The following is a 25,568-nucleotide window of genomic DNA, read 5'->3' as shown; positions in this document are numbered from 1 at the left end:
GGAGCACCAAGACCCAAACAAAACCAAGTGTAGCTTCAGGGTCCCTGGTAGATTCAGGCAATACTTACACTCCTCCAAAGTCCACATACAACCATCTCTGCAGTAGCTCGTAAGTCACCAGAGTTACACCAAACTGAGGAGAAGATCGAAATACACGAGCTTGAAAGAAAAGAAAAGAGCTCCTAAGTGACAAAAGACAACTAGAAATCACTTGGCAATCCAAGCTCTTTTACACACCTCCTGCTCCTTTCCACAGAGCCTTTGGACCTTCCTCTCGCAGGATCTTGGCAAAGCAGTCTACGACGCCGCTGTAGGTGGTCTGTCCTGCCCGGGCTGCCACCTGTAGCCTTGTTTTGATCACATCTGCAGGGGTGACCAAAGAGGCTGCAGGCATACCTGCACAACACAAAAGTCATCAGGTGGATACCTCTGGCTTGTCACACGTGATACACACCTCAATTACCCAGGGGTAAGCGGGCCTTTCCTCTTTACACCAGGAGAATCCAGTCACATTTGATTTAAGCAGAAGCTGGGAAGCAAAAAGAGGTGGTTGTTGTGGACATGGCTTCACCCAGAGAGAGCTTTTCCCTAAGGAACAACAATATCATATGCTTCCTGCCAAGCTGGGAGGCATGGACTGGAGTTTTCAGTGCTAAACTGGCACCATTAGTAAGAACAAAGTTTTTGGAGGTAAGGTTTACCCTTTCCTTTTCATGCCTCTCTATGGTACCTGGCATCCTGGTTGTACACTGTGCTAGAACAGCCTGTACACACACACACACACACACACACACACACACACACAAACACCCCTCATGCAGCAATGTCACCGAGAACCAGATAATGCCGTGCATGCTCAGCAAGGCATGGGAGCTAAGGCTTACAAAAAGGGTCATTCTTCTCATCAGGAATGGCAGACTGCTCAGCTGCAAAGCCACGGCTGACATCCTCATCAGAATATTTGGAGAAAGATTTAAATTTACCCTGGCAGATAATCAACTGAAAGCAAAAAGTACCAAATTATCAATGGGTGGTATTTCTAAAATCATTCCTATCCAAACTGGGGCTGCCCATGTTTGGAATTGAAAAAAAAAAACAAAACCAAAGAAAAGCACCGAGACTGTACCCAGAAGACACTGTCTCTTATGGTTTTATTACTTTTCCATTCTGCATCTGTTCCAAACCAACTTGGCTAGATGTATAAATCTCCTTTCCTTATTTTTTTTTTTTTCAGGCTTAATAATTCTGTAACAACTTTTGTCCAAACCAGCATGGTTTGGCTTCAAATTCCAGAGCACCCTTCCTGCAGACTGCTCCAAGAGATCTAAATGTGTGCATATCACCAAAAGAGGAGCTCCTCCTCCTCTCCTGGACCCCCCAAAAAAATGCATACGCTGAACTTGCACAGTGGGCTGTCTGGCAGGCAAGTCCTAAAACCTGGTCAGGGTTTCTGAACTCCAGAAACACTGAAATTCCTCTTTGCTTAGCCTTACTCACATCAGGATATTGCTTGAGTCTTCAATTTAAAGAAGGACTTTTGTCCTTCAAAAGCCAGCCAGTGTTTTCAAGGAAAACTGAAGGTCATACTTAGAAACAATTCTGCTTACTACACACTGACTTCCATCTTCTTATTCCACACTCTATATTACTGAGGATATTTTGCAGTTAAAGATGTTTTAAATCCTTTTTAGAAGCTACGTGTACAGGACAAAAGACTTTATAGACAAATCGAATTTACAGATTGTTGCCACGAGGAACTTACAATCAGAATGTGACAAATAGCACAGCAGGAGCTGACAAGAAAAAAAGAGAAGTGAAGGGAGGAGAAGGAAGTTCATGGAGGCAATAAGCAGATGGAGCAAATTAAGGAGAGATCCTGTAGATGATATTAAAATCATTAGAAAATGCCATGGCACAACAGGTTGAGATGTCTGGTGAACAGTGAAAACCAGAAGCAGATCAAGCTAGAAGACATGCATGTTGCCTGTGACCCCACAAGAATGAAAAGGAAGACAATGTAAGCAGCACAAGCAACACCCACTGGCAAAGGACACAGGTGCACATATGACCATGGCCATCTTGAATAATCCAGCACCACGGGCTGTGGAAATGGGGAGTTTCAAATATGCAGCCAGAGCTCATGCACACATCTGAAGTCTGATGGCCAGGTGAGATCCCTGACCACAGCAGAGACATCAGCCCAGAGACCGAAGCCAGAGTTTCAGAGGTGGTGGGGTTTTAGTTTTGTCTTCCCCTTGACTTTCTCGTGGCAAAACAGTGGACACGTGCACCCCCGCCAGGCTTTACTTGTACCCAATAAAATAAATTTCTTGTTTTTGTAAACAGTACGATGAACGTTGTATCCCTAACACTATAATTTGCTCATGAGATTTAACCTAGGATGGGATTCACAGAAAGCACTGGATAAAATTCACATTATAGCTAGATTGGTGAGCCATATCGGCAACAATAAAGACTGCTTCTGTGCCTGAACTTCAAAGGGATGGTTATCTCAGTCTGCAATCACCTGACAATGGCTAGAATGAGAAAAATAGGAAAATCTAAGAAATTACTAGGCTTAAAAATGCCATCTTATGTTTCAAGTCTGTAAATATGATCTAAAGTTCAAAAATTGTTTTGTTCCATTAAAATGGGTGAGAAATAAGCTGGCTGTAAAAACTCGTGTTGCGGGGCTTGGAGCCTGGCCTTGGAATGGGGTGGGGGAGGGGAGAGGACAAGGGGGTTTAAGCAGCAGTCATTGGAACACAGCTGCTTTTGCTAGTGCCAGGTTGTTCCTCTGGACTATGAACTACTGAACAGAGAGCTACATGCTTCAACAAGACAAACCAACTGATCTTAGCTATCATCTAAGACCAGATATTGGCTACAAATGGACCCTCCTCCTCAAGGGACACGGCCCTGCGTATAATCTTGACAAGAAGAGTTTTCTCAGGGAGAAGAAAGTTCAAAATCAAATGAGAAAACATTGCTAAACCACCTTTCTGTACTGGATTCATGGCACTCCATCATTTTTCTCATGTGGCAGGTTGCAGTAGCCTGCCAGGGGCCACAATGGAGGAAGAACTTGGCTGCAGCTCAGACAGACCAACCAGCCTCTAATGAACATGGTGGAAATACCTCCTGATGTGAGCCCTCCTGCTTGCTACACACCCACCCAGAGGTCCTGTTGCACAAGTTTTCAAGACCATTTGTTTCCTGGGGGAAAAACCATGGACACAGCAGGAGGATGTCTCTCAAGCTGCCCTCTCCAGGGGGCAGCTACCAAATGGTGGTCCCCCTTGGGTGTAGAAGTTGGGTGCTGTGGTGGAACCAGCTTTGCAGCAGATGCAAAGGCAAGATGAGGCTTACAAAGTGTGACTCTGTCTTTACCCTTAGGCTCTGGCATGCTCAAGTTAAATGCATCTGTGAGAATTTAAGCATGATTTGGCTTTCCTGTCTGTTATGCAGCAGACTAAAACAAGCAAGTACTCAAGATCACACTCAGCACCTCTGTCATATCTGGTACACTAGGAATTAGCAACCTGAACACCAGAAATGTTTTCAAGCTTTTCTGTTTTGTTTCTTTTTTGATATAAAAAAAATGATAAATGTAAAATCCTCAAGAGCCAAGTAACTTCATGGGACATTGAGGGTAGCAAGCACTGTCATCACTTTGTCACCTGTTAGTCATTGTGTTTGGAGAGTTGTACTGCTAGTGTGGCTTCTGGACTCTATATACCAAAATTCAAGATTTGTTTTATCATAAAGAATTTCATGAATGCCATGATTTTCTTTATAAATCATTTCAACAAAACATTACCAGTCAATCAGACACAGCAAAAACCAGCACAGTAACTTCACAAGGAATGATGATATATGGTAACAAAATATCAGCACTTTATTTTCCCTTTCTTTCACTTCCTGAACATTATGACTAAAACAGGAACTTGCAGTATCATTAACATCAACTCACTCTACAGCACCGTAACTTTGTTGTTTCTGCGTAAGGCTGCAAATACAGTACTGTTGTATATAGTCCTTTTGAGCATCTTTTATTGTTGTTCTCACTGCCATAACTATTGTGCTGCCTGTGCAATACAGTGGGAAATCTGGGCACTTACCAGCTATTGATCCAGCCAAGAGCAGATTTCCAGGGCTAACCCTCCCATCTTCACTTGCAAATGAAGCTTTCAAATGAGCATAACAAGGGAAGTAAATGGCAGAGAAGGGGATGTCACGCAAAAAACATGCCTTAGCACCCTGTGTTGAAAAACAGAACAAGTTTTGAAAATGAGCAAATTTAACACCATGAACTATGAGCATCAGAGAACAGAGCAATATCGGGGTTTTTTGGTTTGTTGTTGTTTGTTGTTTTTATGGGGTTTTTTTGCTGCAAAGGGCTTACAGAAAGAGCAATTTCTCCTCTCAAAATTTTGAGAGATCCATGTATTTCACCCCACAGAGGAGTGTCTGTGGGTTGTTTCTTGGTTCAGTAATTTCTGTCACTATATGTATCTTGTCTACTCATGCTCCCTCACTCCATAGTACTGTAGTTATGTGCTGGTAAAGGAGAAAATGTCAGGTGTTTGAGTAAACTCTGATACACTTTAAATAGTTGATATTGTAGTCATGAACCTGTAGTGGGAATTCAGGATGTGTTTGAAGGAGATTGAGCCACAGGACAGGTCTGTCCTCTCCCATTCCCACTTAAAATAAATACTTCAGGGAAAACAGTGCCCAGTCCATACACCTACAGAGACACTTTAATTTATAATGCAATATTTATCAAGGGAAAGAGGCAAACAAAGAGAGTAGGGTCATAACACTACCTCTTTTGCGGAACAGTAACAGTGTGATTTACATATGAATTTTCAAGTACAAGTTATCTAGAATACAGTTTGTTTCAATAAATTTCATCTCATACTGTTAAATTTGTGGCATAAACAGCCAATGAAGCTATCAGCAATACAGCTGGTTTCCAATCTAAGAGGGTGGGAAACAGGCAAGGAAAGTTTTGGGGTACTAGCAAGCAATCAAAAAAAAAGAGCAAAAAGTCCATTAGGGAAGGTCAACCAAAATAAAATATCAAACAATATCCATGCTCCAACAGCAAAAGGGGCTTTCAATCTGCCTTTCCTCAATATGGAGATCTAGAGGACACCAGAGCCTGAACATACCAGCACTGAGACCAAGAGGAAGGCACAAACAAGAGGTGGCTTGGGAAAATGGGTAAAATGTTTCAAGCTTGAGAAAGAAATAGTTCATGAATGAGCCTAAGCCTCTTCTCTTTGAAGCAAGGGTGGAGACCTGGTGAAACAGCTTGAGGTTCATCCACCAACCCTCCTGGAGTGCTTTTATTACTGTACTTCTCTTGTGCACAGGTCTACCTGCTCACGGCTCAGTGCCAGACATTTCCCAGAGCACATGTTAATATCCACATAATTTAACTAAATCTAATTATATGCCTGGACACATCTGTAAGCTTAGCTTGTACTATAATATCAGTTAAAATATAGTGCTTATCCAAGTTAGATGCTGGCTATCAAAGACAAAAGAGCTGCAAGGTGTCAGAAAAACTGTAAAGTTGCCTTCCCATGAGGCAAGCAGGATGTGTGACAGATCCTGTAAGCCAGTTCTCAGGAGATGCTAATAAGTGCAGTTTGCAGTCAGAGAATGCCTATGAGAAAATAAAGGTTTATCTAAAAAGGCCATTAGGTCTTACAGTCAGACTTTTTGTGTGTCACAGACTCAGCACATGCTCTGCTCCAGCCCCTGCTGGTTCCCACCACACTTTCTCAGCTTATTTCTTGATGTTTTCAGACTGAGAACTGACCACTGGCACTCCCTTTGGAGGTTAATGACTCCTGCTGTTCAGACCCTTTGCCTTCTCACTCAGTGGGTTTTCTCTGATTTATGCTGCCAGTCACTGGTTCTTGTTATACCTTTCTAAGAGACACTAAGGAAAATGCCAGAAAGGAACTCAAAAAGTGCTGCCATTGTAGCTGCTCTGCTGTTTGCCCGCACTGAATGGGGTTATCAGCCACAGAACAAAGTGATGCTGGGCTGGATTCTCCTCTCAAAATTACCTGCAAAGCCCATACACTCTACCTTGAGGACACAGAGAAGGTGAATCTTTTGTATTCACCAGAGACAAGAATTATGGACTCTTGTGCGCAACAGAAGCCTGTTTAACAATTTACCTTTAATCTTCACATAGAAAGACAAGACTAAGGTTTTACCAAGTTCTGTATGAAAAACTCCCTCTTTTTAAGAATCAAATGTCTGCCCTGTATTCACTTCACAGAAAAATTATGAAACTCACTAACAAAACATTCACAGACTGACATGGTTTCTTCAAAGATTTATTTTTAGAGCACGCTTTTCCTCAGAGCAAATCTTCTCACTGCCTTTGCCCTCAGGACACATTACTTTTATTTGCTTTGCAATGTTGTCATTAAATATTGTGCACATTTTTTCCTCTGCATTTTTTTCATACTCTGAAATATTTTGACATGGTTAAAATAACTTACTGAAATCGGTAAACTCCAAATGCAAGCAACTCTTAGCTCAGCCTGAGCTGCTAATATTCTTCCCCCTTCATTAAAAAGCTCTCTTTCATGGGGCAGAAGTGGCATATTGTTAATATTACTAACAGTATACATTCAGGTATAGAGGGAGGGATGTCCATCAACTTAGTTGGCTCAGTGTAAACAAAACCTGGATCAAAACTTGGATCCACTTTAATAATAACGCAGCTTGGATCCAGTCCAGCATTGCAACAGTCTAAAGTTTCCCCCCACCGTTCCCGTTTAAAGTCTGGGAAAGCATGTTTAAAAGCAGGCTTCATTTAACTTCAAGTTAATCATCCACAACCAGCCTACGCCAATTAGGAAGGCTTAGGGAGATTGGCCACAGTATCTTGAAAAGCAAAAGACACATTTATTTTACTTCTTGCACCTTTTTGATGTGGACAACGTGCTGAAAGCCAAAAGGAGTTTTAATCAATCCCCAGAAAGCTGTAAGGATCATCCGCCCAAGTTTATTCTGGCAGCCAAGGTGCAGACCTGCCAGGCATGAAATTGTTGGGAGATCCTACACACCACGACATGCGCCTCCCTCGAACAAGAGCCAGTTGGCTCCCATCTTCAATCTCTTTAATAACCTTAAAGCTCTTAATCTGGGATAGTATCTTGCTGAATAAACCAACAGAGGAAAAAAAACCCTGATTGTCAAAGATTCTGATAAATAAACCCAAGTCAGTGCTGGGGCAGGTTCTTTAGCATGCTAATTCCTGCTTATACCAGCTCTACCTGCAAATAAGGCTCTAAACAAACTATTTCTACTACAAGGGGAGGGTAATTATACTGACAAAGGCACCTCTGTGTCGGGTTGGGCAGAAGGAGCCGGCAGGTCTGGGAGACGCAGGCTTAGCCTAGTCTCCTGCAGTGAATGCACATTGTCTAGTGCAGGGGGAAAAATGCCAGACTGGGGGGACCTAGCAGCATTCAAGACAACAGTGGTGCACCTTGTCTGAGAGGGTTATTTAATGCTTCTGGCACCTGTAGGTACAGCCACCCCCTCTTTTTCTCTTTTACAGGTTTAGAATTTATTTGGCATGTATAATTGTTATTTTGATCCTATAGCTACAAACAATAGGCAGCATGTCATTTCTTGATCATTTTGCATTCTTCTTGGGTTTTACTACAGACTTAACCCTTTGGAATCAGAGCCCTAACAGCACCCAACAGGTTTTCTAACTGTCTGTCAAATTTTACCGGTGTTTGCTTTCAAGGGCTGCAATTTTTTTCTACTGTAAAATGACATTGCCTTAAAAGCTACCATAGGTTTTTATTCACATAGATTTATACAAACCAAAATAAGAAACTGATTTAGAACATCAAGTTAGAGGAATAAAACACTGCTTTCAAATGCTCTATCAGCAATTTTGATTCAGTTTGCAGAAAAGAAATATAGCAGTTTTTAGTTGGAAGAACATTTTTCTGGTTAATTTCAAAGGAAATTTCTGAAAAGCAGGTTCTCATATATGACAACACAGTCACAAATGTGTGTGTTCACAGGCAAGGTGGATGCAAATGAATGTAACTCAAAACTTTTATTACTCTGTTTTTCCTACGTTTATCATCCTGCTGTAAACCCTCAACGTCAAAACTTGAAATACCTCAGCTGTTATCAAAGGAACCAGATGAGAGCCTGGTACACATCCTGTCACCTGAGATTACACTTTCCAGGTCAACACACCAGAAGCTCATTTTTTAAGTATTTGGAGGTGGGGGGAGGGGGGAAAGAGAAGATTTTGAAAGCTTTTCTGACCAGTTTTGGAAATGAAAACCGTGTTGGCAATATCAGCCAAAGCACAGACCTGAGCTTAATACCTTGTAGTATTTCTAAAAATAAACATTACCACAACCAACATATCCTTTCCTTGAAGAATCATTTACTACTGTATTGTTTAATGTCATCCTAGGATCCAGAATAACTTTGTTGTGTATAACTATGGAGTGGTACTGTCTATTATGCTGTAAAGTGCTATTCAGAATGATTATTTATAAGAAGAATAACATTTTATTAAAAATTTTATAGCAGATATTACACAGATATGAATTTCTATGATGCTCAAAATAAGCAGGTATACTTACAGTGTTTATTTACATGAACACTTTAAAGATGTCTTTCAAAACCAAAAGAATATAAATTCAACTGACTTTACAGGACTATATGCATGTTAATGCATTAAAACGGGCAGAAGACAGAAAATGTATTAGCTAATCTTGGACGATGATTTCAATATTCAACTGTGATCAGAAATTAACTAAAATCTATTAAAAATAATGAAAACGAGAAATGTATCCTTTCCTATTTCTGCCAACACAAATGATGTTTTGCATTAGATTAAATGCTATATTCCCTGACTATGTTGTCTCTATATTTTTAAGAATGGCTGTCATCTAGAGAACATCTGAAGCTAAAGAATTTACTAGTTACAAGCTTCCATACCCTGGTGCTTTCAGAAGAACAATTACTGGCAGAAAGAACACAAATAGAGAAAACAAATTCCTTCTGCAAAAGTGTTGTTACATGCCTCCCCAAAGCAGGAGCTGGATCTTGAGAAGTACAATGTTTTAAAATACTTATTTATACAAATAGTTCAGAATTTTAGACAAAGGCAAAAAAAAAATTGCTTTCTACCTTTAAAGAACTACAGGGGTTCAACCCAGCAGTCATCTTAACGACCTGTTTGTGTCCAATCTTTTTATTGCTGGAATTAACATGCATTTTATTTCTAAGCTGCATATCATTCCAGAGTGGCTAGAATCTGACCACCCAGTGAAGGCACAGTGAGTCTGGGAGGAAGCTCTGACTGTAAATTGTTGCACTTATTATCAGCCCTCTGTTTTTCCAGACCTACTGTTCTTTAGTTCTTTGGTGGGGAAGGAAAAGAAGAAGAGATAAATTATCGACCTGGACCTCTATGCACTGTGATAGAAATTTTCCCCCAAATAAAAAGTTCTAGAGTTACAAAGGTCCACCAAGGACAGTTTCCTCAAAGCACTAGGATGGTTCATTCCACTGTGTAGAAGGTTTTGAGCAATGATGTCGGAAGACCAGCACAATGAACTCATGATTGATGCAGAAAATAAAAAGGAAGCAGAGGTGGGTATGGGCTTCCCAGGATATATAGAACCACTGCTTGGGCATGCAGCAATTGAGACAGAAAAGTGAAAGGACAGCAGCAAAAGGACAAACTAAATAAATTGTGAGGCTGTGGTACAATAGGAGCAAGAAACCTAGTGACAAAGTACATGGAAAAGGCAGAGAAATTACTTTTGCCTTGCTTTTTACTAGTAAAATCTGTCCCCAGGCCTTTCAGCTCCACAAGCTTACCAGAAAATCTGCAGAGTATAGCATTACCTACAGACAGAGCACCTAGAGCCACTGCACATACCTAATCCTGAGACCAGATTAGATACCTCCAGTGGTGCTGGCTGATGACCTCATCAGGTTGTTATTACCTTCAAAAGGTCAAGTCAGTCAAGGGGGTCCTGATAACTAGAACAGACAAACATCACATCCATCTTGAAGAAGAGTAAGAAGAGAGGTCTGGAAAACTACAAACTGTTGGGGCACACCTTTGTTCCTGGGAGGTTTATGGAGCAAATGTATTGTTATGGAGCAAATTTATGGAAGCCATTTCCAAGCATATGAAGGAGAAGAGAGAGATTGGGAACAACCAATATGGATTTACCAAATCACAGTAGAACAACCAGTTTGCCAGATCTGTGGATAAGGGGACAGCAATGGATGTTGTACACCTTGACTAAAAGCAAGGCTTTTGAGATGATCCGTCATAGTATCCCATAGTTAAACCGCTGAACATGAACTGCACTCTCAGCATATTAGCAGATGTTGCTGAATCAGGGAAATGACTATGCTATAGGGTGAGGCTGCTATTTAGAGGCACCTTCACAGGATGGAGATAAGCTGAAAAGAACATCATGAAGTTCAAATCAGCAAAGTCCTGCATCTGGATTGGAAATGCCCTGTGCAGCTGCACTGAGTGTCCAGAAAGCATCTCTGGAGAAAAGGTCTGGGGGGTACTGGTGGCCAAGTTGAGTATGGGTCAGCAATGCCTCTGCAGTAAAGTCAGACAGCCATACCCTGGGCTGTAGTAGCAAGAATGTAAGGGAAGTGATTATGGCCCTCCATTCAGCACTGCTGGGACCACATCTGGAGTCCTGTGTCCAGTTGTGGTCTCTCCCAAATGAGAAAGAAACTGCCACACTGGAGTGAGCCCAGTGCAGTCCCATCAAGTCAGTCGAGTAGTCCATTGTATATAAGGAGAGGAACTCAGTGTGCACAACTCTGAGAAGAGCAGGCTGGGGAGAGACCTTATAGTTCGCTTCAACTACTTAAAAGGAGGGCGCAGGGAAGAAAACTCCTCTTGGAGGTGCACAGTGGAAGGATCAGAGGCAATGGACAGATGCTTGAACGTCGCCCATTCAACTAGGTATTAGAAAAAGGGTGAGGGTTTTTTGGTTTTGCTTGTTTTAAACCATGAAGGTAGTCAAATACCAGGTCAGGTTGCCCCAGTGACCACCAGAACTGGTTTCCAGCACAAACTGTTCTATCATCAAGTCTACAAGTAGAGCAGACAGAGAGTAGAGTTCTCAGCACAGTACTACTGTGAACTATTTTCTGTCACTAGCACAGTAAAGTGTCACATTAACATGCCAATGAATGACCCAAAACAATATTAATCTCACTCATATAGAGGGGCATCAAAATTATGCAACTGAGCTTCTCGGTGATCCTCAAAGGCTATCCATTTGGACTAGAATGCTGAGATGATTATTATCATAATCAATACAAGATTCACTCAGCTGAGTGCAAAAAGGGTTTAAATAGCATTTCCTTTGTTAATTTTTTGACATGAGACATAAGGCTTATTTGTCAATGCCTTGGTTTTCTCTGTTAATGCAAGACAGGAACACTGAAATTATCTATATCGGGGTGTGGGGGCATTTTATTTTAAAATCTTCTGGATTTGCTTCATAGGTAGAAAAACATATAAAATATAGGAATTCAAACAACAAGCAGTAGATCTCATCAAGACGTGCAGGAATTTGTCTCATGAAGCTAAGACCAATTCTTAGCATCTTCCAGTTGCACTTACAATTAACGAAAGTACGTACTTCCTTAGTGATTACTATATGGGACTATTACAGATTTTTACCTGAATTCCAGCATAAACGATTCATATGAACTAAGCAGAGCATGCCAGATTGATCTGTGGTGCTAAGAACAGCTTTCAAGCTGATTTATCTCTGAACAGGGAAAAGAGAATTTTCACTGCAGTCCTTGCAATGCAGTAAACAAAACTTAGAACGGGAAAAAAAAGGACATTCATTTCTTTCAATTGAAAATTTCTGAAATTAAAAGTCAAAAATTTTGCTTTCAACACTTGCAAAAGAAAGTTAATCAGTTAGTCTAAATCATGGCTCAGACAGACAAGTGTTTAAACACCTGCAATACTTACATGAAGGCCCTTTAAGCCAACAGAGACTCCAAGATTCACAAATAAAACTGCTTTCCAAAACAAGTATCTATTCTCATTCTTCCACAGCAGTATGTATGGTGTCTTACCTAGATCTACTAAAGTAAGTACATTCGGAGCTTGAGATGCAAACTTTGTGTCTTGAGACACAAAAGACAAAATCTAAAGCAAAGATTTCAGGTGAAAATGAAAGAGTTGTTCATGTTAGAGTGAACAAAATGAAAGGTATGGAGACAGACACAAAATCCTCATTCCTGTTCTGTAGTTTAGAGCTAATTTGACTCATTATGAGCATTCCAAATGTATCAAGATATTTCAGTTCCCATCAGTAGAACATTTATTATTATTTCATGTCCATTTGGTCATTATACTCAGTAAATTAATCTACCAGGAACACCACCACAGAAGGCAGCATCTACCAAATCTAGTCTCATCTGAAATTCATTTTGGACAATTGATGTCTCTGAGTAGCATTTACTGGGGCTGGTGACTGATGCAATGAGTTATTAATGCCTGCCTGGCCTTACCAGCACTGCCAGCTCCAGCATAAGCATTCAGGAAAGGGTTGCTTTTGTCTCTAACACTGCTGTTCCACAAGCACCTCAAGGCAGTATAAAACTCCTCTGAGAAAGACTGATGGGCTCCCCATGCCACAGCCATTCCTCCCTTCACTGGGTACAACCATCCCGAGGAGAAGCTACTGAGTGATCTGGTCTGAGTTCGAAACAAACCAAGCCTTAAGGAGGAAGAGGCTTCAGTTTTAATGACTTTCTTGTTCCAGATCATTATGTGGGTGCATAAGCACTCTCACTGGCTTACAGGAAAGGGGGCAGATAGGAGTGCCTTTTGGCTGCAGTGCCATGTGTTTGGTGGACAACAGCAGAAACTTGCCTAGTTACAGACCTAGTTGTGACTGAGGGTGCACTTGGACACAAGCCTTCTGGTGTGGCCTGTGCTCTGTTGGGTGGATGACTGTCACTGCGAGGTTAAATTCTTTAGTGTTGTCAAATCACTCTAGGCAATGAATCCAAACTGGACATACAAAACGACATAAACATCAGGAGGGCTTGAGAAAGAACAGAAACAGAGACCACAGATGAGTAAAACCAAACCCAAACCCTTCTGTGGCTTTTTTTTGTGGAGGTAAATGGACTTAATAAATGAAGCAATGAAGCTGTGTGTCTTGTGATTAAATAAATGTCTGTTTCAGTGCAACACAGTGCTGTAACCAGCTCCTGTTCATGTGTATTCCTAACTAATATCTCCTTTAGAAATCAGAAATAATTCATGATATGACCCATGACATTAATACTACTGAAAAATGTAGTAAATTCTGCTCAACCACCAAGAGCAATATTCAAGGGGAAAAAAAATCCAAAAAATGCTAATTTAGTAAACTAGTTCATCACTCTTTCTCATTTTATGTTTTATTTTTGCTAGTCCAAGTAAAAGTCAGTAGCTGACCTCCATTCCAGTACCTCATGGAAGTAGACTCTTTACAATATCCCTGTTTTCAGTTGTAAATGTTAACCTGATCAACATCATAATGCCATTTAGTAGGAGTTTACACAATAGCCTAAGTTTGAGTAAAACACCTAAAAAATTAGCAAGTCAATTTAAAGGGAAAAACAACTCCCCATTAAATCCTATTCAGACCTGCAACTTCTCTCCAGGCCAAAACATACATACAGTTCTCCGGGCAGGCTCCCTCTTTGTAATGTTAACAGAACAATTTAAAAGAACTGGATGCTTAAAAAAGGACATGGAATTTAAATATTGTGGCAGAGGGGGATGGGGCTCATTTGGTGTCTTTTGAAGCATCTTCAATTTATGGCTGCACAGCTGTAAATAAGAAACAGGAATACTGCCTGCTTCACTGGCAATACTGGGACAAATTGGTCGAGTGAAAGCTTTCTCCCAAGTCACAGACTGCAGAATCTGAAGAAATGCCACACGGTGCTCTGCAGTATATGGTATTCATTACATTTTTTGTTTCAGTACTGTGTGTAATGGCTATCTCAGAGGACTTCAAGACCTTTCATATTCAAGACCCATATCTAGTCTTCTTCATCTAAAAGTAGAAGGCATCATAAAAGTATGTTAATCCTTTAAATTATTTGCAGGATATATCCTATTAGATTCAAGAGAAGATGTTTTTAATCCTGCTGCTGTCATTAAACCTAACTTTACTCCTATATATTTGTGTATCTATGTGAAGACAGTAACGTAGAAAGCAGAACTGCAGTGTTTGTAGCATACACTTATAATGGCAGCTTTTCCTTATATTGTTGGTGGCAATATTCTTCTAAAGAAGCAAGGGGAAGCTTGCTTTAGAAGTTTATTTTTATGCTGGGCTCCCACTGTCTGTGTTTCTTCACTATTATTGTGCTGCAATTAATTCCCACCACCAAATGAATGATGACATCTGGGAAAGTTGTTGAATCGAACACAGAAGAGTAAAAGCACAGTTTCAAAACTGTAAGCTCTGTATCATCATGTAGCAGATGAAAATAAGCTTATTTTTACACCAGAGAGAATATCAGGAATCACAAACTAATCCTCAACAAATCTTAAACCTGCTGATGTGAGCAAAGAAATTTTAGTAAGATTCACAAGAACCACATGCTCAAAAAGGTGAGACAGTTTCTTCCCTTAGTCAGAAATGAAAAATGAAAATATGTTATCACATAATAAAGAATTTTTTAAAAAGTAAAATTGTGAACACCTATGAGAGTTTGTGAGAACAATGAAATTATAAATTGATTTGGAAGACAGGCTTTTTTATCATTTTTTAAAAACATACCTTGTAGAGACCAAAGAAACCTAAGTCCCTTAATACACTGAGGGCACTAACTCGTGGACCAGTAGTAATTTCTCCAGCCACCTGCAATCGAATCTTGACAATTTCCAGTGGATTGGTAAAGATCACTTGAGAACCTCCAGCCTGAAATTAAAAGCAGAAATCAATACATTAACCTGCAACATCGTTTGTAGTGTATGTCCCGTTACATTCAAAATAGGACATTTTCATTTCTGCTGCAATCAGTTAAGCTATTAGCAGACAAGAGTTTTAGTATTAGTTAATGCACCCAAGCTATGAAACCTACTCCCCCACAAGCTGAGTGGTCAGGAAAAAGAGAGAGGAAGAAGGTCAGCCACTGCAGGACACTGCAGTATACCAGACAGACATTAGCTCAATTCTTGTGACAATAATACATTCACCAACACCAAGTTATGCAATACTGACAAGCCAAGAACACTGTAACACAAGTAATGAAGTGAAAGGAAAAATTTGTAACTAATAAAGAAACTGTGATGTGCATGCCAGTCTACAGCAAGTGAATACATACTATTGAAGAGTAGAAATCTGGCAGAAACTTTTTCAATTTTAACAAAGAACACGTGGTCCAAAGACAAGAACTGCAAGTGTTTTTTTTTAAAAAACCCTCTGAACTACCAGTTTCAATGCCATTAAATGCTGTTTGATTCAAGAATCTTGAGCTCCACATCTTTATTTATGCACCAGGTATTAAAGAAAAGAAGGTCCACAGACTGAAGGATTCTATTTAATGTGTCAGTCTCCGCTTGCTGGGATCAATTTTGAAAGTCAGTTTTAAAACAACAGTGGCAAGCATTTTGGGACTCCCCAGTAGCTCTTGTAAAGTTTGTCTCATTCATAATATGTCACATAGGGCACAACCTTTCTGCTACACTGACAGATCCAGAGCTAAAAATTTGCAACAAGAAAAAAGGTAACGTGAAGGTTACCTAAGTGTATTCAAAAATAGTCATTCAAACTCCATCTGGCTCAAATTCAACAGTGTCATTCTAACTTCTGCTAAGTTCATAACTCTGTGGCCTGACAGCTGTGCTCTTCTTAATGTTCTGAAATCACACAAACTCACCCTCCCCATCATAAAACAAGTGTTCTGTTCTAGAAGGTAATGACTAAAATGAAATAAGCTGCATTTAAAAACACTTGCATCTGGCCATGTCTAGTATGTAAACACCATGTGCATATCTTTTTTTAGTTATCCAAATGTTAAAAGAATTAACTGTAGCTCAGATTAACTATCATTCAAAATAAAAAATAAATGCAATAATATGGTTTAAATGATGTGCTGAAGAAATGGCAAATCACACGAACAACTACTCTTGTCTACCACTTAGACTGAGCATACACAGTGTGGTTACAAATTAAAGTCTTTACATAACCCCCAAAATATCCCAAATGTTTCCTATTTTGACCAGAAAAAGCATGCTCTTGTGTAACTCAACTGGTTTTGACTTTCAGATTGGCATAATTTAATTTAACTGCTTTTACCAAACCAGAATCCTGGTACATTTAAAACTGCTATTCTTGTTGCCATCAGAAATTAGACTGATAAATTATTTGGCACATATGCTGCCTTCAGTTTTGCACTTAAACTGAAACATATTAAATAAGTAAGTATTCAAAACACAAAATTGTTTCTTTTACTTGTCTACTCATCTTGGAAATTCTCAAAATAAATAAAAAGAATCCTGGAAAGGTTCTCTGGTAAATTACATATTCCTATGTAATAAATATTTTGGTGTAGGTATTACAAATATTAAGCATTCCCACATGCCAACATACTCATTTTCCTCTTAAAAAGGATAAAATCTCAACTGCAGGAGATAATGTTCATTTGCAAGTTTGTTACATCACAGCCATCCTCTAAAATCACACTACTGAAAAAGTCATATCAATTGATCTATTAGCACAGTAAAACTACTTTCCCTCAGTATGATAGTCTTGCAGTTCATTGTGCCATGACTCCATGAGAACTGTTTAATTTTCACTATGGGAAAACCATATTAAAATTTAAAAGATTACAAGAAAATTAAGTGGCAGTAGTACTATTAATGCACCAAAATATGGAACAATTTTAAAATCTATAAAAATGTTTGTAAGTGAATGCCATATTTAAAAAAAGAAAATAGAAACACATCTCTGATTTTAAAAGAGAATAAAGGCAAATAAATTCTGAATACAAACAAACGGGAATTACTTCAGGTGCTAGCACATATAAATGTTTATGTTTGCATGTCCAACCTGGCTGTGTTGGCACTTCCAGCATTAGATGTTTGCTGCTCTGGCTAAATCATACAAGACTTCCTCTGCTTCAGCCTGCTATATAAAAACGGGGATGTCATTACTTACCCACCTCATACAATCAAGCTCTCAGCATTCAAATTTTTAAAAACACCGAGACCTGCATGCACCAGGCAGTACTAAAAACACTAACAATTTTGCTGTCCTCACAGCAAGTGTGAAGAAAGACACCGGTCATTTCCACTCAAGTCTCCAAAATGTCCATGTATTAGCCCAGAACTCCCTGAACAATCTCTGAGTTTGATCAAAGATATACTCCAAAAATCAAATGGTGAATAACTGAATGTGGTGAGCCAGACAATACCTGACAGAGGGTCTCAACAGGAGGGTTTCTACCACCTGCCTGCCTTGTGATGGAGAGGAAGCCTGGTTTATCAGCCTGTGCAGAGGCAGTTCCAGTGGTAACAAGTAGAGTCGCCTGGTGGGGAGCTTTGATCATTCTGTTATTTAAGCATCTGTGCTGGTAACTGCATCTCCTCACTCTCAAAATGGGGGGGGAAGCAAACCGGAGATGGCTACTATACTCTCTAATGAAATGATTTCTTGCTTATCTAGTACTGGTAACTCCTATTGTGCTATTCATCATCATAGTATGCAAGTGTCTCATAAATATTAATGTATTTCCTCCCAGTGCTCCTGTAAGGAAAGTACAATGACTCTGGTTTTACAAGAAGGGATTTTGAGGCAGGGAGGTTAATTGTATGCCCAGTGTGCATCCCCCCAGTTCAAACACACACAGCTTGTAAGAGTCTCCAGATACCCTGATCTCAAAGTCAGTGGTTTGAATCAAAATAACATGGTTTCTGTCTTCTTTCTGAGTTTTTGCATAGTGAATGCAATGAAAGAAATCTCATCAATCTATTTGTCTGCAGTCTGTTCAAGGTGCTGGTATAAACTGGTATGGAAAAAACAGACAAAACATCAGCAGCACATTGTATCACCCTGTTCATTCATTCTGTTTGGCCAAAAGTTGAAGACTATGGCCTTTTTGTTTGCTAACTTTTGCAGTTAAAAGTGTATTTCATTATAAAATTTTGAAATATGCTCCCAAAGGGCAGAATTTGATTTTTTTTTTTTTGGTCCAGATTAAGCACCATTTAAGCTCAGGTTGCTCAAGCTTAATGATTTCTCCAGTAAGTGTCAGAAAAATCCACTTCATCAACTGTTTAATATAGACAATTCCCAGTGACACCAATTTTTCTGTACTGAAGTTATAAACTTGAATACCCTCGATTTGACCCTTCCAATAATTTTTTAAAGAAACAAATTATCTGACTGTAAAAGCAAATCTATTACTTTTCAGTTATTATCATAAAACTACAATTTTTAATTACTTAGAGGAGTAGATACCTAGAGGTACTGCATAGACAATTAACTGTAAGGGGCTCCAAAGGGTCCATATTATTCTGAAAGAATTGAATATTTGACCTAATCGCAAGTAATTATGGTCTTGTTTGATTTAAAGTAAGAAAATAAAAGGAAAATATCTCTGTCATCCAAGAACTCCTCATACCCACATAACTAGAAATCTGCATGTCCTTAAATGTGCTTTAACACACAGTCAGCTAGCTATGCATTCACACATGTGAATTTTTAAAAATAAGCTGGTTTTTTTTTTCATTTTTGCAGTTCTTTAACTCTGCTATTCGTATGATATCATCCAACACCTCTCGATGGCAGTATAGTCTTGTACAGTAATGCAGCACTATCATGTCTCCTTCTACTTTCCTGCTTCACTGAACAGAATGGAGAAGTACAAATAGCTGAAGGTTGGTTGGTGTTTTTGTCCATGGAGAAATAAAACCCACTATGTAGTGATAAAAAAAAAAGTTTAATAACAACCACTTAAAAATACTCCAGTTCGAGAAGTCAGAATGTTTTCTACTTCTTCATGTGCTCAAATCACTCTGCAATAAACTTACTGGAAAATAAACAGATTTTCACTCCCCTCATTACACTAAGAGAAGAAATTCCTGTTCTTTTTAATGTAACTGCATTTTGTGCCCTTATGAGGTTAGATAAGAAATGAGCACACCAGACACAACTCTCCTCAGGCTTTCACATCTCCATTTGAAAGCTTCAGTGTACCTTCTGAAGAGAATACAGCTTGCAATTCAGTATGGAAATTCTCTGCTTTCCATTCCAGAAGAAAATACTAGATTCTTTTCCTTTCAGTGCTACTGACCACCAAATGTTCTTGTTCCTCTAATTAAGCTTATTACCTACTTCAAATCATAGGTCCTTTCCTGCTCTCAGCTAACAGCCTTTAGGGTCAGCCTGGATCTTTCCTCTGCATCCCATCTGACTTACCACATATCCCCTCTTACGGTTTCACAGATGAAGGAAGGACTAGTACTGCTATTAGAGTGTTAATATTTCTCAACAATATCACCCAGGGATTGCAATTATGGCAATTAAAGGCAACCATTAAAATACATTAGTAAGATATTATGCAATTATCAAAAATCAACCTCTGCAAAAGAAATTGTCTACAATGTCTTGTTACTTGTTTAATTCACAAAAAGACAAGCAGGTGCAAGTTCCAAAATTTTTAGTCAACTATTTATCACATTAAGTCCTACTGAACATTGTACTCTGTCCCAAGTCCTTACTCCTTGCCAGTTGCCAGATGCAGTTTGTTTTCCTGTGCACTTCCTATCATCCATTAATCTTATTTAAAATCAAGGTTCCTAAAGTATAGACACAAAATAAAGATTGTTCTCTGTCATAAAAAAAAAAATGTACTCAAGAGTTGCAAGAACAGAAGAACTGCCATCCTCACTGCATAATAAAAGGGAGCTAAGGCACAGAACTATTCAATCATTTACCACAAAATCACGTACTAACTCTACAAAAGAACAAGGCTAAGAAGCCAGATTTAGAGAGTGCCACTGTAGTGCTTCAAACTACCTCTAAAAGTCTTCATATTGTATGGCAACAGACCCCAAGAGCATTAGATGAATTCAGCTGAACTGCTGACGAGGGGATTTTACTCTCCTGTAATTAGTCTGAACAGAAGTACATTCCTGCTATTGCTTCAGACAGATTTCCAAGACTTGATACAAGTTGTGAAGACTGTCCTACAATAGAATATTAATGACCTGGCTAAACAGAAACAAACAGGAATATGGTTTGTTTATACGCACTGACCAAGTCTGCAGTGGGAAAAAAATTAAAATTGTGGATTTGATATTTTCCACGTTATAGGTAATTCAGTTCTCAGAAGCCTAGCCAAAAAATCAAAGTGGAGCCTACTTGATTGGCATTATAAAAGCAATTAGGTTACAGACCTGTCAAATATGTTAACATTTGGCTCTGTCTGCTCTACTTGTCTGTTTTGACTAGTTGTAGAATCATTTAATGATTTACCGACCTTTCAAGTCTTAAGGCATGGTAGCTGTACTAAAACTATGACCCATTATTTCTTGGTCACATCATAAATTACTGTGACATCATAAATATCTTTCTTTTTCTCATAGAAAGCTAGATTTTAATTCCTGATTTGAGTTTGAGCCTTTGTTTTTTGTTTTGTTTTTTTTTTGAACCTGCACTGGTAAACACTAATATTTTACTGCCAGTAAAAGAAGAAGTAATAGGAGAAAGGGATGTGTAATAAAATATAATTGTCAAAACAAATACATGTTTTAAACTGTAATGTATGTTCATATAAAATTTTGCAGTCATTATTTCTAATATAATAGGAAAAAAGAGTACGTTTCAAATTGAATGAATATTAAGTATATGTTTGTTGGAAAAAAATGAGCTTTTTAAGCTTTCAGAATTGTTAGGTTCTGGAATCAGAAACATATCAACCTAAACCTATGCATCCCTCCTTGTTTTACAGTTTGAAAAATTTTCTCTCCCACTCTTTTCACGGGAGAAAGGAAGTAAAAAGAAAGAGGAGAGGGGACACAAAATAAGAAAGCAACCCTAATTTATTATGGAAAAATACTTTTTGGAAAAGAATTAGATTAACTAATCCAAAAGGAAAATTCAAAACAGAGTGAAATCACGTTCTGCAAAATTCACCACTGATTTGAGAAAGGCCAATTTAAACAGGTATGACTGGGTGAATATTTCAGAAAACTGCAAGGAAATATGGGTTGAGGTCACAGAAAAGCAGGAACTTTTACACCAGGAACTTTCCCACTCTTTGATACAACCTCTTGGAAGGGGTATCATGTTACTGTTATGTTGCCTTCCCAAACTTCATCATAAGGTTTAAATCTAAAATTAGATGAAAATTTATCAGAGACGATTAAAACAGAGCAGTGTTGAAATACGAGTTTCCAAAAGTGAACTGAAATTTAAGTCCAGATCTAGTTGGGGTTTTCATACCAAAAATTTACACTAGGTTTAAAGGATTTTCAGTATGCTGAAAATAACTACAATTGCAGTGGTTCAGAGAAGAAAACTACACTATAAAAATACCTAATTAATTATAATATATTCTGTGACATTATATTCATTATATTAAATAGACTTTAAATCTAATTAATTCATTTAACAACATAAATTTTATGCAAGAAGAAAACAGCTTTAAACTTAATCAAGGAAAAAAAGTATGTTTTAGGAGCTTCTGAACTTTTCCTTAAACCATATGTGAATGTTGGGCATACACATGCAGGTAGAACTCCACTTGAAAGTAATGGGAATTACATTCCCTAACTACAGGGAGAATAGACCTCTGAGAATAAATCTTTTAAGCATTCAAGAGACATATGCCATTTGCTTTCAAAGCTAATATGAGCAATCATCAAGACGACCATCATTACTTAACTATCCAATAAACTAGACCAAAACTTTTCTGTGTTAACTGCACTTGTTTGCCTTTTATTTTTTTTCAGATATACATGCAGAGATTTTTTTCCCCTGGCAAATATAATGCTCAGTTTCATTTTACCCACAGCTCAGCCTCCCTTGCGAAATATAATAGAATGTTATCAGATTTAGGTTTCTGAATAATGAAAGCAAGAATGACACCTTCAGTCTCCTTTAGTCTGAAACTTCCAAATACCTGAATTTTTGCAAGTAAGAGATCTAAGTGTGGGAACTGCAGTCTATATACCTTCTATCTCCATTACAATGCCACAGAGAAAATGCAGCTCAGATGTGGACTTATCTTTATTACTCTCTGAAACATAAAATAAATATTGTAAGTAGCTTAATAAAACTATTTGCACTGGATCTGTTATTTGGCACAATTTATCTGGAATTTCACATTACATTCCTTTATAAAAATTAATTCTGGACAGGATTTTGCACTGCATCTTAACTGTATTTAATTTTTATATTCCATTAGCAGAGTTGAGGTTGTCCAAGCAGGTCCAATATGTTTTAACTTTATTACGATTACTATAAAGTCTCTAGAAATACATCTAAAATTGTCTTGACAATTTAAACAAAAGCAGATCTGTATGGGATCTGTAACTGTACCATGCTACATGATTTAAGCTGGCTAATAGTGAGTACACACTGAGCAGCTGGGAATGAAAAGACTGTGTGTGCTGGGAAAGAGGAGGGAGAGCAGAAGCAAAGGTTAATAAAGCAAAATGTATTTCTCTTTTCTTGCTGAAAATTTAGCCTCATATTTACCTATATCATTGTATTAATATATGCAGACAAGGCAACATATATTATATAGTTAATTCTTTTTAGTCATCCTAATATAATATTTCTGTTTTTCTTAGTATTTTTTCTGGTTTATGATTTTTTCTGTTTTACAATTTTGCATATTTGCATCTCTATCCCAGTTACTCAAACGTAAATTTTTCATTAAATGTGGAAATGTTTTATTTAAGGTATTAAGTAAAACGACTGTCTTACCTAAAAGTTAGTGTTAAAGGTGATACCTCAAAACCCCAAATATAATATTTATGACGCTTTTACAAACAGAGGTTTCAATTGGTTAATATAAGTAAAAAAAAAAAAATAATGACCAGAGCTACATAAAAAAAATCAGGTTATTTTTATCAGAAGCCTTTAAGTGAATTAAGTTTATAAGAAGCAAGCAGCTAAACTTGGTATGACTTACAATTATTTTTTACTTAAAATAAAAAAACAAGTGAAAGACCATGAAAGAAAGCTACAGAAACTTCAAGATTATTGCCACTCTAAAAAAAGAGATTTCAAGTCATACTTATAGCTTATACAAGATCATCTTTTTATTAAAGAACTCCCAAAGGTAAGTTATAGCATTAGCAGAAATCAAACGTAGCATATTTGTGCACATTTCCATTCAATAAGGTTAAGTCAGATTTGTGATTCAGATGCTCAGCAGATCCTAGCTCTACAGTATCATTACACTGTGCCTTGGAACTGAAGCTTTTTATTAGCCTAATAATGACAAGGGCTATATAGGATTTGCACGAGTGATGGGAGTCCTAAATGCACAGCGGAGACCAGAGTTCATGGTGGGTGTCAGGCATTGCACAAATATGAAAGTTACATATACTTTTTATGCATAACAAATATTATAGTCACTAGGAAAATTTCTTACAAACAAAGGAGATGGTAATTTTGAGTTAGTAATTTACATAACAACCCTTCCTAAGTATAAAGGTTATACTTTTAATTATATTCTTGGGGGTCCCCAAAAAACTCAACCAAACTATCGCTTTCATCTTCACATAATAAAAAGCTATGAAACAGGCTGTTAACTGAATTAAGTGCCACAAGGTCATGAAATAAAAGAACTATTTTCTTCTTTTCTTCTTTCTTTCTTTTTTTTTTTTTTCAGGAGAGAAAACAGTTTACAAAACAGAAAAAGACTTGTTCAATGAAACAATCAGCTTTAGTTACAAGTGCAAAAGTCAGCCATGTGTATTAATTCTCAGTAATTATGATGCAAAGCGAACTCCTTGGGGACTTAAAAGTCAACGCCTGGCAATGGTTGGGCAAACAGCAGAGTGGAGCTAGTCAGGTGATACTGACCCCTTCAAAGCCCTTTGTGTTACTGAACAACCCAAACCATCCAAGTATCTGCTTGTCCTCCCTTTCTTAGGTGAATACAGGCTGGTATCTAAAACATTACAATCTAGAATGCATCCCAGCACACAGCTCTTGCACAAGCAATGAATACACTCTAAGGAAACAGAAGCACTGAAGAAGGAAAATGTAAATCTGTGTTTGTAACACAATCCCAGCTGAGAATTAGATGTGGAAAGCTGAAAGGTGGTAGGGCAGGTGTCTTATAAAATTCATCTTAGTTGGTTTCCCCATTTTAGACTCCAACACATTATGCACTCCTGTCTTCTTGCCTCCCACATAAGCGATTACTACATTGTGAAATTGGGTAAAAATCCAAGACTGAAAATTTTCAAAAGCATTCAACAGTGTCCTTGCTGCTTCCACAGTGAAATCACAGGTTTCATGATGACTTAAACGAAGGCAAAAAGTTAGGCCAATACAATGCTGAAAGCTATAGGAAAAAAGCCTGTCTTGGGCATCTCATATTTTACACATATCTTTACATCATGAGAAAAAAACTCAACCCCCAAAAAATAGGCACTGCTGGTAATGAGAGTCTCTGTTGCTAGTCTGAATTGGGTTTAAAATTACAAAAAAATCCCCAAAGACCACCTGCACAAGAAACAAGTTGCAACCTATCTACCTGGCACCAAACTATGCCCTTAAGTGGAGCATTCCAGTTAAAAGAAAACTCAGGGCACTCTGCCACCATACATCTACTGCTACAACTTTATGTAGCATCTCACTGTTAATATTAATTTCTAATATCAAAGAGGACAAGTCAACATTTACAGCACATTTAAAATACATCTCAAACCACCTATCTCTAAAAGCAGATCCTTAGTTTACAGTGAACTACTGGCAAAAAGCTTGCTGCAGCATTCTTATGAATGACAGGTCTCTATAAAGAGTGCTTCTTGTACTGCATTAAAAAATTCACAGCAGTCTGTAAAATAAAAACTCTAGATCAAATGACATTTTAAATGAAAATTTTGCTGAATTCTCTATGGCTGCTACGTTCATGAGACTTTTTATTAGTGTAAGAGGCAAATACTTTTTACTCTGCAAGCACTTTATTGCATTTTTCCTTCATTTACAGCATGCTTTTCATTTAGGGCTTTAGAGACCCACATTCTTCTCTCCCTCCCCTTCTTTTTTTCTCCCCTGAGTGCTCCTAAAGTTACAGAACAAGGGGATCCTACCTGGCAGTCTACAACAGGTCAGTGATCAAACAGAAGGAGCAGTGAGACAGCAGCCAAATCCTGCCCCATCTCCTGAGAATTACAGAAAGCCAGGGCTTCTCAGCCTGTAATGCAACTGAGCCACTGCACCCTGAGGCTCAGATAATCGCAGTTCACTTTCTGCAAGCACATACAGCACAGATCTCTG

At 38.3% G+C, this 25,568-nt stretch overlaps 1 protein-coding gene and 1 long non-coding RNA gene across 4 annotated transcripts in view; both read right to left on the bottom strand.

The window, feature by feature from the left end:
- SLC25A13 (solute carrier family 25 member 13) overlaps nucleotides 1-25,568 on the bottom strand; it is a 102,345-nt gene that overhangs the window by 2,017 nt on the left and 74,760 nt on the right. For all 3 annotated transcript variants that reach the window (XM_032710344.1, XM_032710332.1, XM_032710335.1), the window contains 4 exons: nucleotides 14,877-15,017; nucleotides 4,122-4,260; nucleotides 238-396; nucleotides 69-159 (listed from right to left, as the gene is read on the bottom strand). In XM_032710344.1, coding sequence (XP_032566235.1) covers nucleotides 69-159; nucleotides 238-396; nucleotides 4,122-4,260; nucleotides 14,877-15,017 — 530 coding nt within the window. The remainder of the gene's footprint in view (nucleotides 1-68; nucleotides 160-237; nucleotides 397-4,121; nucleotides 4,261-14,876; nucleotides 15,018-25,568) is intronic.
- Nucleotides 1,243-4,097, bottom strand: LOC116798227. Its single transcript, XR_004360850.1, has 2 exons — nucleotides 1,763-4,097; nucleotides 1,243-1,648 (listed from the first exon to the last, which is right to left on the bottom strand). It is a non-coding gene; the product is annotated as an uncharacterized LOC116798227 (long non-coding RNA).

The sequence above is a fragment of the Chiroxiphia lanceolata genome, chromosome 1, assembly GCF_009829145.1.
Source record: "Chiroxiphia lanceolata isolate bChiLan1 chromosome 1, bChiLan1.pri, whole genome shotgun sequence".
In the NCBI taxonomy this organism is placed as follows: Eukaryota; Metazoa; Chordata; class Aves; order Passeriformes; family Pipridae; genus Chiroxiphia; species Chiroxiphia lanceolata.
Note: the sequence above shows the minus strand (reverse complement) of the source record. Positions and strands in the feature narration are given on the sequence as shown.